At 34.9% G+C, this 14,043-nt stretch overlaps 1 protein-coding gene across 1 annotated transcript in view; it reads right to left on the minus strand.

Moving 5' to 3' along the window:
* Positions 1-6,387: 6,387 nt before the first annotated feature.
* The window catches only part of LOC134574695 (alpha-2-macroglobulin-like protein 1), a 58,746-nt gene continuing 51,090 nt past the window's right edge, over positions 6,388-14,043 (minus strand). The window contains exons 31-39 of the mRNA XM_063433814.1: positions 13,783-13,945; positions 12,712-12,923; positions 10,024-10,239; positions 9,797-9,906; positions 9,519-9,609; positions 9,119-9,187; positions 8,598-8,700; positions 7,828-7,869; positions 6,388-6,710 (exon numbers count right to left, since the gene is read on the minus strand). Of these exons, the coding sequence (XP_063289884.1) occupies positions 7,829-7,869; positions 8,598-8,700; positions 9,119-9,187; positions 9,519-9,609; positions 9,797-9,906; positions 10,024-10,239; positions 12,712-12,923; positions 13,783-13,945 (1,005 nt within the window). The 3' untranslated portion in view covers positions 6,388-6,710; position 7,828. The remainder of the gene's footprint in view (positions 6,711-7,827; positions 7,870-8,597; positions 8,701-9,118; positions 9,188-9,518; positions 9,610-9,796; positions 9,907-10,023; positions 10,240-12,711; positions 12,924-13,782; positions 13,946-14,043) is intronic.

The following is a 14,043-nucleotide window of genomic DNA, read 5'->3' on the forward strand; positions in this document are numbered from 1 at the left end:
CTTCTATGGATGTGGAATGTGCCTCCCATGTAGAACCACCAATAGTAACAAAAGACATCTTACAGACATAGAGAATATAATAAAACGACCGTATAAAATAACAGACCACTTGACATGCCACACGAAGGGCATTATATACGTTCTGAAGTGCCCTTGTAACTTATTATATGTAGGGAGAACAATCAGACCCCTGAAAATCAGGATAGCGGAGCACATAAGAAATATCAGGAATGGAATGGAAACCCATAGTGTTCCGCTACACTTTAAACAAACACACAATCAAAACCCAGAGGGCCTGTTCTTCTGTGCTGTTAAAGAAGTAAAGAAAGACTGGAGAGGAGGAGACTATACAAAAAAATTAGGAAAAGAGGAAATGAAATTTATCTATAATTTCAATACATTAACTCCCCATGGCCTCAACTTAGATTTTGAAGTCTGTCATTTTACATAAAATCCTTTAACCCCTTAAGACCGCAGGACGTACTATGCCGTCCTTATTTTGGTGGCTCTAAAAGCCGCAGGACGGCATAGTACGTCCTGCGATCTTATGTACTTACCCGGTCGCCGGCGATCCCACGCCGGCGATCGCGGTATGGGGGACTTACCTGGGAGCCCAGGGAGTCCCCCTGCGTCCTCTTCAGCCGCCCAGGGCCATGTGATCGCGAGGTCCTTGCGAGGACCCCGCGATCACATGGACGGCATAGCAGTCCAAGGCATTGCCAGCAGGGGGAGTGCCTGTAATGACAGGTACTCCCCCTGCTGTCTGAAAAAAAAATAAAAAATGTTAAAACAGTGTAAAAATAAATTATATATACTTAGATCATATATATATTTATTATATATATGATCTAAGTATATATATACACACATATACACACATACACATAAATATGCATACACTGTCTACGTGTATTTTAATATTAATATATACATAATTATATATATATATATTAATATCAAAATACACGTACAATGATATTGATTAAATATATATATATAATTTTCATTATATATATATTTATATATAATAAAAAATAAATAAATATATAAATACGTTAAAAAAATAAAAAAATAATAATAAAAAAAATAGATAAAAATATATAAACATGCGTAATTTCGTTCTAACTGTATTTTAAAATTAATATATATATATATTGATATCAAAATACATGTAGAACGAAATAATATATATATCTATATACATAAGTATATACGTATATATCACTATGTATATACCTATATATAAATAAAAATAATTAAAAAAAATTATATACATATATTTACACACATATATATATATACACACATATATATATAATAATTCTACGCATATATTTATGTAATAATTTTACATAATTAGGTCATTTTATTAATTACAATTTGCAGGACCTGCCTGCCAACCCAGGCCAAAAGTTCAGGGAATTACATTGTCTAGCACTATATTTAACTCTGTTACTTTCCAAGACACCATGAAACCTGTACATGGGGGGTACTGTTTTACTCGGAAGACTTCGCTGAACACAAATATTAGTGTTTCAAAACAGTAAAATATATTACAACGACGATATCGTCAGTGACAGTGACATTTTTTGCATTTTTCACACACAAATGGCACTTACACTGACGATATAATTGTTGTGATACGTTTTACTGTTTTGAAACACTAATATTTGTGTTCAGCGAAGTCTCCTGAGTATAACAGTACCCCTCATGTACAGGTTTTATGGTGTTTTCAAAAGTTACAGAGTCAAATATAAGGTTTGCGTTTCAGTTTTTTCACATTAAAATTCGCCAGGTTGCCTTTGAGACCGTATGGTAGCCCAGGAATGAAAATTATCCCCATGATGGCATACCATTTGCAATAGTAGACAACCCAGGGTATTGCAAATAGGGTATGTTCAGTTTTTTTAGTAGCCACTTAGTCACAAACACTGGCCAAAATTTGCGTTCAAATTAGTTTTTTGCATTTTCAAATATTAACACTAACTTTGGCCAGTGTTTGTGACCAAGTGGCTACTAAAAAAGACTGGACATACTCAATTTGCAATACCTTAGGTTGTCTACTTTTGCAAATGGTATGCCATCATGGGGGTAATTCTTATTTCTGGGCTACCATATGGTCTCAAAGGCAACGTAACCAATCTGGCGAATTTCAATGTAAAAAAACTGAAATATGTAACACGCTATATTTGACCCTGTAACTTCCCAAAACACCATAAAACCTGTACATAGGGGGTACTGTTTTACACGCGAGACATCACTGAATACAAATATGTGTATTGTATTGCAGTAAAAGCATACAGTATTATGACATTCACAGTTAGAATGTCACGTAGAACTAAAAAAATTAAAAAAATTCTTATTTTCTCCCATTTTTTAAATATTTTTGTCATATTAAATTATGTTCCATACCTAAATATTTGATGTTAAACGAAAGCCCCGTTTCCCCTGAATAAAATGACATATAATAATGGGGGGTGCATTTAATATGAAAGAGGTGAATTATGGTTGGACAGACATATAGCGCAAATGCCAGGTTTTGTTTACGTTTTTTTGGATCACAACTTGTACATTTGGCTGCGGTCTTAAGGGGTTAAAGTTTAAATTTTTATATATTCTACTATAATATAGTCATATTCGGTACATTGCTAAATATTGGTACATCCCCCTTTTTTATACTGTATAATATTGATTAATCACTGTTTTGTAATTATTTTGTATAAGAGTATTTACATCTGACCCCATACATCCTCCTCTAGATCAAGTATTTCACCATAGGATTTCCCAGTGATTTTATTATGATAAACACCTCTACACGACACACATTTCACGTATTTTAATATTGCCATTTTATACTTTTCTTTATCCAAATTGTAGATCTAGAACATAACTGTGATATGAAATATCCAGTTATTAGCTTATGTACTTCGTATTCATATTTTTAGTTTCGTCTAAACAATCATTTATTTTTAGAAATTGGGTCTTTTTTAGTTAAAGTAATATTGGAAAACCGATCCTATATTGAAACATAAGGAACATACATATTTGTGTATGGAATGGCACATATCTGAGACTTAAAGCACTTTAAACCACTTCACCAACATATTTGATGCTGGGTATTGGATATATATGTATACAGTTACTATGAAGGCAATGATAAATATAATTCCAAAATGATTTTGGTCCCTTACTACTACTATCCATTTTTTGTCTCCTTCCTTCTTTCTTTCTATATATGAGACTTTTTTTGACAAAAAGATATTGGGACTATATGAAGAACATACACAAACATCCAAATACCACACAGAATGAAGATTGTCGGCGGGGTGGAACGCAAGGATGCGTTCCAACAGAGAGAAATACAGGAAGCTTTGCGGCCATCTCCCTTATGCGTTCCAATGGTGCAACGCAAACCGGAAATACGTAAGAAATGGACGCGACCCGGAAGTAACACCCACTGCAAATTAAGAAACGGACTTAAATGAACGATTACTCCTAGGACAGTAAGCCAGCAACTGAGGAAGCCTCCCTGAGAGGCGAAACGCGTATTGCTACCTTTTCCAAGATACACCAGTACAGACTGTAAGGTTTTTTATTTTTTATTTTAATCGTATTTGTGCACTTTATAGAATAAAGCACTTTAATCACTTCAACTGTATGCCTGTGATTGCAACAAAAGGAAGATTCCTTACACACAGAGGAGGGAGTGGGACCTCTTATATCCCACAAACCAGATGATCTGAGCCGGATATTGATTGGCTCCTTGTTTGTGAGTGCAAATTTATTGGGATTTTATTGGGAATATTGCAATCTCTCCCGCCAATACAAACGATATTGCACCATAATTTGTTCCCTTTGTTTTTTATCCTATTATAGGAATGTCACTCACACTATCTGAATTTTCATTGTTATGTGTACGTAATATATTCCGTCTAACTTTTGTTTATATTATGGATTATTGGTGAAGGCTGAGGAGACCCCACCTAGACGTTAGAGTATCCTACATACACACTCACCTCTCACTGAACCCTTGCAAACTTTTATCTTTTGATATTCAGCCATGCATTGACTGCTCTAATTTCCCGCTGCCTTTCTGCTGCAGCGCGTGGCACAGGTAATATTTCTGAAAATATTACCTTGGAGGTCCTTTTCTTACTTCCTAGTTCCCTGAACTGATTCTTTAGGACCTTCCATTTTCCTCTGACTTTGTCATTGGTACCAATATGGACCGTGACAGCTGGGTCATCCCCAGCCCCTCCCAATAATCCCTCCACTCTGTCGGCAACATGCCGGACCTGAGACCCGATCTACTCTCTTAATAATAGAGTCCCCACCACCACAACCTGTCTAGCCTACTTTACCCTCTCAACCCCACCCGTACTAGAGGGTCCATAAGTGTCAGCAAAATTACTATTTATTAATTAATCTAAGAAATATAAAACAAGTTTATAAAAAGCAAACACTTAAATGGCAAATGTCCACTAATATGCTCACTGTCTCCAGGACACGTTTTACCAGTTAAATCCTAGGCTTCCTCAGCTGGGTGAAAAGTAACTGACCATACCTGATGGACCAGTTTTGCTATATATACCCCCTAACAAAGGGATAATAACTTGCAGGTTCAGAACTTCACGCGTAAATCCCCATATTGCCGGTGATGCATTGCGTTCCAAACCTCGTTGTGAGTCTTAACTATCCTAAGCAACGGCTGCTTCCATGTGTAGTGCTGTTGCGTCATATTCAGGTTTTTATATGTTTATGACATATATTCAGTTATAGCTCTTTTCTTGCATTCCAGTGGCCATATTGGTTTCAGCAGTATGTTACCTTGCTCTTCAACAACATGTACTTCTTACATATCCAAGTGCATCTTTTAATATATAGATCATCAGTCCCATAAAAACTCCATATACATAATGTAAATGAACACACATAAGACAACAAAAATCCTAGCCCAATTCTGCAAAAATATATATTTCCAAAAACTAAATAAAAATATAAAAAATAAAAAATGTACATGATTAAACTTAAAAATTACACATTTTAAAATCAGAATTTAAGGCTATGGTAGTTTTACCACGGTAATTTAGACTACATGGACATTGAATGAAATATATAAAATTTTTGAATGACATGTAATAAAATCTTTAATAGGGTATTCTTATCCTTCTTTAGTTGTAATACCTTTATTTTACCTTTTACTCTTTTTTGTTCTCCTGCAAGCAATTAGGAATTGTCCTCTGGGTGCATTCTCTAACCACGGTGTAAAATGGCAACTTTCTCTCTATAAAACTATTGACATCTACTGTTTTGAAATTTTGTTTTAGTCTTAATATGCTCATCTTCAATAAAATATTTAAATCTAAAAATATCAGTTCCTGTTAAATCCAAGTACTGGTACGTTTAATACCCCATGTATTTTCATTCAAAAATATTAAAACAATTCCTCAGATCTTCTTTCTCTTCTTTCCATATAAACAAAATATCATCTATATAATGGCAACAAGTTTTCATCCCAGCCATGTTGGCTATATACAAAAGACTTTTCCCAATATGCCATAAATACGATGGCATACCTGGGAGCAACCTTGGTACCCATGGCCATTTCCTTAATCTGTAAAGAGAATTCTTCATTGAACCAAAATAAATTGTGGTTCAGAATCAGACTAATTAATCAGAATAATTAAAAAAACAATCTGAAAAATTAATAAAAAAATATTTAATCGCTTCATAACCGTACTCATGAGGTATATTACTATAAAGTGCTGTCACGTCACAGGTAACTAAGAAGCAATTTTCTTTAAATTTTACACTGTTCCAAAAGGTTTAGTACAGATATGGCATAGTTTATATAAGATTTTCTATTTTGTACTAAAGCTTGCAGGTGGGTGCCAACATATTGTGACAATCTGCGAGAGATTGCGTTAATTCCTGCCACAATTGGCCTCCCAGGAAGATTATTAATGAGATTTTTACACCTTCTTGTATGATATTTATGTTTAAAGATTAAACTTCTAACTTGATAAAATCTTAATGCAATTAATTAATTTAACCAAACCTGGCTAACCACATTCTGTACAGAAGAAATAAAACATATTCATTCACATAAAGCTATAGAATCATTCACACAGACATACACATGGTTTTATCTAAAATGAAAATTCAAGGTGAATTTCAAATTTAAGGAGAGAGTAGCCAAACTGAATAGCTAACTTATAGATTTTTTGTTTTTCCAGTTTGGCTATTGTGTCCTTAGTTGTGAAATTCACCTTGAATTCTTACTTTACTGAATAACCCTGTCATGAACACAGAAAAAGAGTGATCATCAGACACACATTTATAAACTAATTTTTACTAGATTTTAGCACAAAGACACGGTATAGGGAGGAAATATTTTATTGCTTAGCTGTGCAGGAATAAGAGAACATCCATGTGACTAGTCTTCAATGAATTAATGCATTTATTAACATAAACATGTGTCTTTGAAGGGAGTGCGCTAGTGAGAATGTTTTATCAAAATGTGCATGTATATACGTTTGTCACTGTGTGTATATTTCAAAGTGTATGTATCTAAGTGAGTATGTGTGAGTGTGTGACTGTATTTGAGTGTGTCTGAGTGTGCGTGTGGAAGTATAGACAAGGAATGTTTTGATATTCTGAAACGTCAAGTTGAATGAAGAATAGCCGTTCAGGAACATGAGAATAATTCTCTGCAAAGACAGTTAAAAGTGTCAGTTAAAGAACCTCTGAAATAATGTAAAATTTTCATATTCAATTGCTCATATTTAAACAACTTAACATAAATAAAAAACATATTCCTCTGTTTTTATATTTATTTCACACTGAGATTCTCACAATCTTAAGATGAATAAACATGTTAACAGGGTCTCAGGACAAATAAACAGATTTTTCAGGATAAAGGGGCAGATTTTCAGAGTTAATGCTCAAATTCACAGAATGAATAGGCAGATTCTAAAGGTGCCTGGGCAGTTTCTCAGGGTGAATAGGCAGACTCTCATTGTGAATTCAAAGATGCTTTACTCATGGTCTCAGATTGAATAATTACATTTTCCGACTATCAGAGCAAATGAGCAGATCCTCACAACTGACAGAGTGAAATGGACAGATTCCCTGAGTGAGTGGGCAGATTCTTGGGGTCAACATATATGTATAATTGCCATATAACATATACATATAATTGCCAGTGTTTTCAGGTATAACGAGCAGATTGAGTTCAGAAGACATTTTATCTAACTTTCTATTTTATTTGAGTCATTACAGATTATTTGCTTGCAGACACATACACTCCGATCTCTTCTATTTAACACTAACATTCCGAATCTCTAAATGTAATGTTGGTTTCTTTTAAAATTTCAATTTCTGGTTTTTAGTATTCAGCTCCATTAGTCAAACAATAATTTTCCCTGAATTATACTGTACTTCTTGAATTGAGTTTTGCATTAATTTAATTCTGCAATAATGTGTAATATGATGTGTTTTATCCTCTAGAGCCTACATTTTGATACATGCTCATTTCACAGTCCAGTGGATAATCTCCAGAACATTCCCATAATGTACTGAAACATTAAATCTTTTTGTGCTTGTTAATTTCTTGATATAAACAAAATATGTTGACAAATTTCTAGAGATTGGAGGTTTCTGGTTGTTTCGATTGGTTACAGCAATGTACTTAAATGCAATATTAGCTGTCAGCTGATGAACAGTTTCAGTGTTAGCACATGCGTGTATATATAGAATAGCTAAAACAGGTTAAACAGACCACAATTCTAAAAAAAACTGTCAGGATCATTATCACTGTTCACTCACCCTAAGTGCAAATTTTCAAGTAGTTGATCATTTTCTCCTCCTCTGGAATGATACAAGACATACAATGTTCATGTTTCCAGTTTGTACAGGGACATGGTCAGTCCGGGTCACACTTTCTATCCAGTGTTTATAATTGGTATTTTCAAAGTCCTGCTATGGCCTGCCCATGATCATGTACATGTTCACATATATTACGTAAAGGGTAACGCAAAAACTGTATCTGTATTGGCATATTGTCGTTCGGGAGTCATTCACAGCCAGCATGCGGACAAACAGTCCGTACAGGACTTATATATAATCTCTGACAGAGGCATAGTCATACAGTCTCTCTTGGGTCATAGTCATATAACCAGTCAAGCTATCACACACAATCTCTCCTTAGTCCTACCACACAGTCTGTCCATGGATTGCATACAGCCTCTCCTAGGTCAATGTCATATAACCTGTCCAGCCCAGGGCATACATGCTGTCTCCAAGATCAGTATATGGTTTATTGGTCACCACCCATCTGAAAACAAATATGGCTGATCAAGTGCCACACAGAGTCTAAATTAGGTTTAAACATGGACTGCATGAGTTTACATAAATTATTTTTGGGGTTCCCATCTATAACCATAAACAACATTTCTTGAATCAGATTTCCTGTCTGCCCAGAATAACACACAGTCTTTTCTGTAAATCACTCAGTGCCCATGTCTAGTAGCAAGAATTACGAATTATGAAGAATGATACTTGGACTCAGAGAGAACATTTCTGTATTGTTGGGTTACCTGGTATATAATAGTCATAAATCCTTAAAATGGCAGGTTTTAGGTCAGTCACTTGGACTTTTCGCTCAGCAACAAATTTCAAAACCTGAGGCTGTGAAGTCACCTGAAAGGAAAATGCCAGGTAGGAAATACAGTATTTCAAGACATTATTCCAACATTTACATTATATGGAACAATGTTTATTAAGGGATATTATGAGAGGTGGGGCAGAGAGTGGTAAACATTGAGCAATAACCATTCCTTTGCTTCCCACAGCAGTATTTCTAAATGTAGTACCGAAATTGCTCCTCTACTGTATTGACAAATAAAACAAATATATGGTAAAAAAAAAAATTGTTTATCAAAATCAATGTCAACATATAATATATTGTTTATACCAGGTAAAAAAAATCTATAACTTCTAAATAATAAATTGTATTGATTTAAAAAAATATTTGCACAAAAGTGTAAACTTAACTTATATTGATTACATGTATCTACATAATATCTTGAGATATAATGTCATGAGGAGGCGCTCTTACCTCTTCAATGTAGATAATTGCACTGTCATCATTAGTTTCCACTCTTTTCACTGCTGATTTTTTTTTTAACTGGGAATTAAGAGAAGGAGGTTAATGACAAACCGCATACGGATTCCATGAATCACAAGACTCCATGTAATGCTCTTTCAGCAGTATAGTTTCCTGGTGTGCTTTGGAATAGACGATACCCTTACAAATACAGAACCCTATGAGAGACCCCATTAAAATTAGTGGACCCTTAATGGTCTGGTATACTTATAACTGCTACAAATTATAGACCATAGTGTGGACCCCTATCAGTATACTAGGACTATTAAGGTGTTTTGGTATAGGTTACATCCTTACCAATTATAGACCTGTAGGAGTAATTATCCTTGACATCCTAGTAACTGTTACATACTTTTTCTATGGATTCCTTTTGGGGAACATATCCTGAAATCATCTTCACATCCACAAGGGCCATGTTAGTAGAAGGACGCTCTCCTTGGTACCTGCAGTGAAAATGTAAGAATAGTTTTATCCTTGATATATAATGATATATCATATGGCATATTCTCTCTCTCTCCCTCTCTCCCTTATTCTCCCGTTCTCTTCACATCTGGTCTACTTTTTTTGTTCCTATATTTTATTTGCCTGGAGTCTCTGTTTGTGCAACTCTCCTAAAACAATAATTCTTACCAAAACTCCACTGCAATCTCCAATAAGTCTTTCTTGGTGCACTGGGTCACAACCGACAGATTAAAGGTGGCTTCTCTTTCTGGTGGGGGTATATGGTATCTCTTAGTTACCTGCCACGTATTGATTAAAAGTAGGGAAATAGATTAATGAACAGATATTAAGACGTCAGCTGGAGTGGGAACAGCATAACATGTAACAATGTAGGTTTTATAGCAGCCTCTACTTACTTGTACATAAACACTCCCCATGCCTGTGGCAGAAATGGTATATTCTCCAGGGATGTGTGGTAAGGAAGTCCTTTGCAGGAGGAGACGATTGCTGTCATCTACATGGAGCTCATGCTGGAAGCCATTCGGTGAGCTAACCGTTACTGTGACATTCCCAGCTTTGGAGAAAGTCAGTGATCCAAACTTAGCCAGAGCTTGGAGTGCGACCACCGTGTCCTGGAAAGAACAAGGATACTCTTGAGATACTCTTCTCATCTCCATCAATCACAAGACTCAATTACTTTTACCACTTTGTCTTGCTGAGCAATACATCAGGAGAATGTCTTGCTGAGCAGGTGATAATGGCATATACTGAGCACACATTGAAAATAATGGTAGCGTTGACTTAATCACTTCTTACTTTGTAAGGGTTCACAGCAGAAGCTACAACAAACCCTGGAACTGCACTCTATATACAGATCAAATACTTGCCTGGTGCTTGTCTGCAGTAATGCAGAATCCAAAATTTAGATAGCACTGCCCAGGAACTTGTGTCACACAGTTAAAATGTAATGTATATTGCTTTACAAAATAAAAATCAACGTAAGCAATAAGTTACATTTTAACAATCCTGCGAGTGCAATTTTAATTCTGGACTATCTATCTATCTATCTATCTATCTATTTATCTATCTATATATTTATCTATCTATATTCCAGATTTAACTATTTATATCCAGGCAAATACAGATAATGTACATTCTCTTTGCTTTCACATTCTGTCTTGTCTTTGTCCATTTTGCTTATGTTCCATACCCTGAATTTAGGATCCCAACCATTCCTGGCATGACCAAATCAATGTCTGGATCCATATTCTACTTACTTTACTGATATTCAATATTAATAGAGTACAATAATGCATAGTCACATGCAAACAACATCAAGACTCCTAAAAAAAAACCTAAGTGGTGTTTGTGTCATGTCTTATTTTCATACCTCCCTTTTACCACCCCCTTATTTTTAGAATGGGAAGTTTAGCAAATTAATGGATTTAGGAGTGCTCAAGTACTTCCCCAGAAATACTCTCCATAACGAAGTAACAGAATAGATTCCCTTCACAAGAAAGACAAAGTATTTTTTATTTTTACTTTCAAATAATATATAGCTATTTTGGGTTACCAAATGTGTATCTTATGCTCACAGGATCTAAAATATTTTAGATTTTTAGATTTTAGATTAGGTTATTTTATTGAATGTCATATAGAAGTGTTTATGTAACTTTATTCACTTTATCTATTTTTATACTTCTGTTTTAATTATACTTCTATTTTTATTTGTGTTGCAGGAATTAATGTTTTCATCATGTATTTTATCTATATTTATTTAATTTTTTTTCATTATGTTTTATGTTATAATTGGACTATAAGGACATTACACTTGTCAGACATTTTGCGCAATGAACCAAGGAGGAATGCGGACTGATTGTTCTCATAAAGTTACCACCACCTTGGTAATTGAAAAGACTTTGTGTTCCAGCTGTCAACGCTGTGTTCCAACTACACATTGTTACGGCGACGTCAGCGGAAATGATGTCAGGGATCCAGAAACATAATTGCGGAAGTGTAATTACCGGACGATTGGACACAGATGCACAGCACATTAAGGAATATAAAAGGACCACCAAAAGGAGACTTCTACAGCACTTGAAGATGGCATTTAATCCGAAACGCGTTTGCTATTTATATTTTGTACTGATCACTTGGTGGATTACTGATCTCGTTGGTAATTGTGACTTTGCCAGTAGGTTTCACATCCACCTGATTTGAAGTACTTAATAGTTTCTTTTCAAGTTTTTTAAAAGTTTATGTATCCTGGAATAAAGTTTTTATTTTGCCAAACATCTGATGTCTAGTTTCCTGCTGTGATAACGTGGACCCCATAGCCAGTATTGGCACCCTTGAGCCTGCAATATAGAGCCTGGGACAGCTCTGGGCCATGTGAGTGGTAATCCTATTGTTACATTCCACGTTTTATATTTTTATACAGTACACACTATGTTGTTTTTATTTTGCTTTAGGTATTCTGTGATATCCCAGTGGCTTCTATGTGATATGGTTGTGCTTTTATACCATACACTTTAATATTGGTGATTTTATGTCCACTGATCTCTTGTTATATTTATTAATGTAACTTTTGCATCTCAGGAACTAACTTGACTGAAGCTCAATAATATGACTTATGTATGCACTGTCAAATTCTTATATTTATTCCTCTACATTTATACTCTACAATTTAACTGATATCTACCTGATACAAATTTGAAGAGCAGTCTTCATTTATATTATATTACAATTATAATATACAATATGTATTTCTTGTTTGAAAATAATTCTTCCATGGCTTGATTTAGCCCTCATACATTTCATTATTATGTGACTATAAATGTGTTCAAACAGCTAGCAGAGGATATTTTTTTGTTTTGTTTGTTTTTATTGTTTTGCTTGTATCACAGAATCAGGTAGCAAAACGTGATATACTACAACTAACTGTGTATAAGACACATGACACCGTGGATATTATATAGTGGCAGATAATTGGACAAACAAAATGACTACTTTAAAAAATATCCACCACATTTATCTTTACTTGCAGATATTACTTGCCTATATAAATGCCATTTCCTGAGATTCCCGGCCCTAGTGTGAGCTACCTGAGTGGAACAGAATCCTCCGTTGGCATTCTGCTGTTTTGATAACCATCGCATGATGGCCACCATTTCTCCAATCTCCTTCTTAGACACTTTTTTGGCTGAAGCTTTTGACAGAAGAACGTATGATGTTAATTCTACATCCACAGACTTGGGTTTGGACCAGAAACTATCTGATTCAGCTTTGGATGCCTGGGTCCAGTGTGTTGAACCATCTACAAATCACAAAGTTAAAAGTGTGGTTATGTTTGCATGAAGCTCATGAGAAGGCTATAGTCCAGTAGTCAAATCTTGGTTCTATCAAACTAGTGATTTTACTTTAACGACCATACTGGTTCAGAACTTCTTTAACTATGGCAATTTAATTCCGTAACCCATCACCTATACTATCTTGTAGTGATGATTTCATAAAGTGAACATTTACTTCCATAACTGCCAACATTATGTTTTAGCAAGTACGTAAACGATACTGATGTGTGCTAAATAAAAAACAAAGGTGTACATGCCTATATTATTATCACTATTATCACCACGATTATTGTTATTATTATCATAATTATTAGATATTGAATTGAAATGGTCTATTTAACCTACTGGGTATAATGTTTTTTGGTGGTTAAGAACGCTTGTTTCAGGATTGCTGGGTAAGGACGAGATGCCCACAGCATCATTCATTATTAACTTAAGCTTGGCTTATTTATGCATAAGAGACAGGCAGAGCAATACAGAATGAATAACCGCAGTCAAGATGGTAACTGATGAGTTTAAAAACACATAATTTAGTAGAAGAGAATGAAGGCAAGTAATAATTTTTCAGATGATTATTGCAAGACCAGTTTAACAACAGATTGGTTCTGAGTTGTAAAGGAGAGGTCAAAGTTACGATAACAAGCTCATGGGTTGGGATTATTGCTTATACCACTGAACTGATGGGAGTGTGGAAAAGAAGGCTTAGCACATAACATGAGGAAATAGAATATGCTCTGTTTGGAATTAATGATATTAAAGAAGAGGTGAGAAAAATGAATTTGCCAGTGTAACATATATTCTTGGATCTGAACTAAACAATCATACCTGCTTTTATTGCTTTACTGTCCAATTTCTGAAGAAGTTCATCTCGGGCATCTGGAAGATCTGCCAAAGTGTAAGCGTAGGCCATTAGGGCCATTTTGTAGGTGCTAGCCTCCTCTAGAGATGCATTTTTTAGACATTTCATGCCTCTTTCCACCATAGGATTCTGATTAAATAAAATACAGAGATATAATGCAGGTAAATTGCCGAATGGACAGTCCCCCTCTAGCTACACATAGAGATTGCTTGATTCACTATTTAACG

Source organism: Pelobates fuscus, chromosome 10, assembly GCF_036172605.1.
Source record: "Pelobates fuscus isolate aPelFus1 chromosome 10, aPelFus1.pri, whole genome shotgun sequence".
Lineage (NCBI taxonomy): Eukaryota > Metazoa > Chordata > Amphibia > Anura > Pelobatidae > Pelobates > Pelobates fuscus.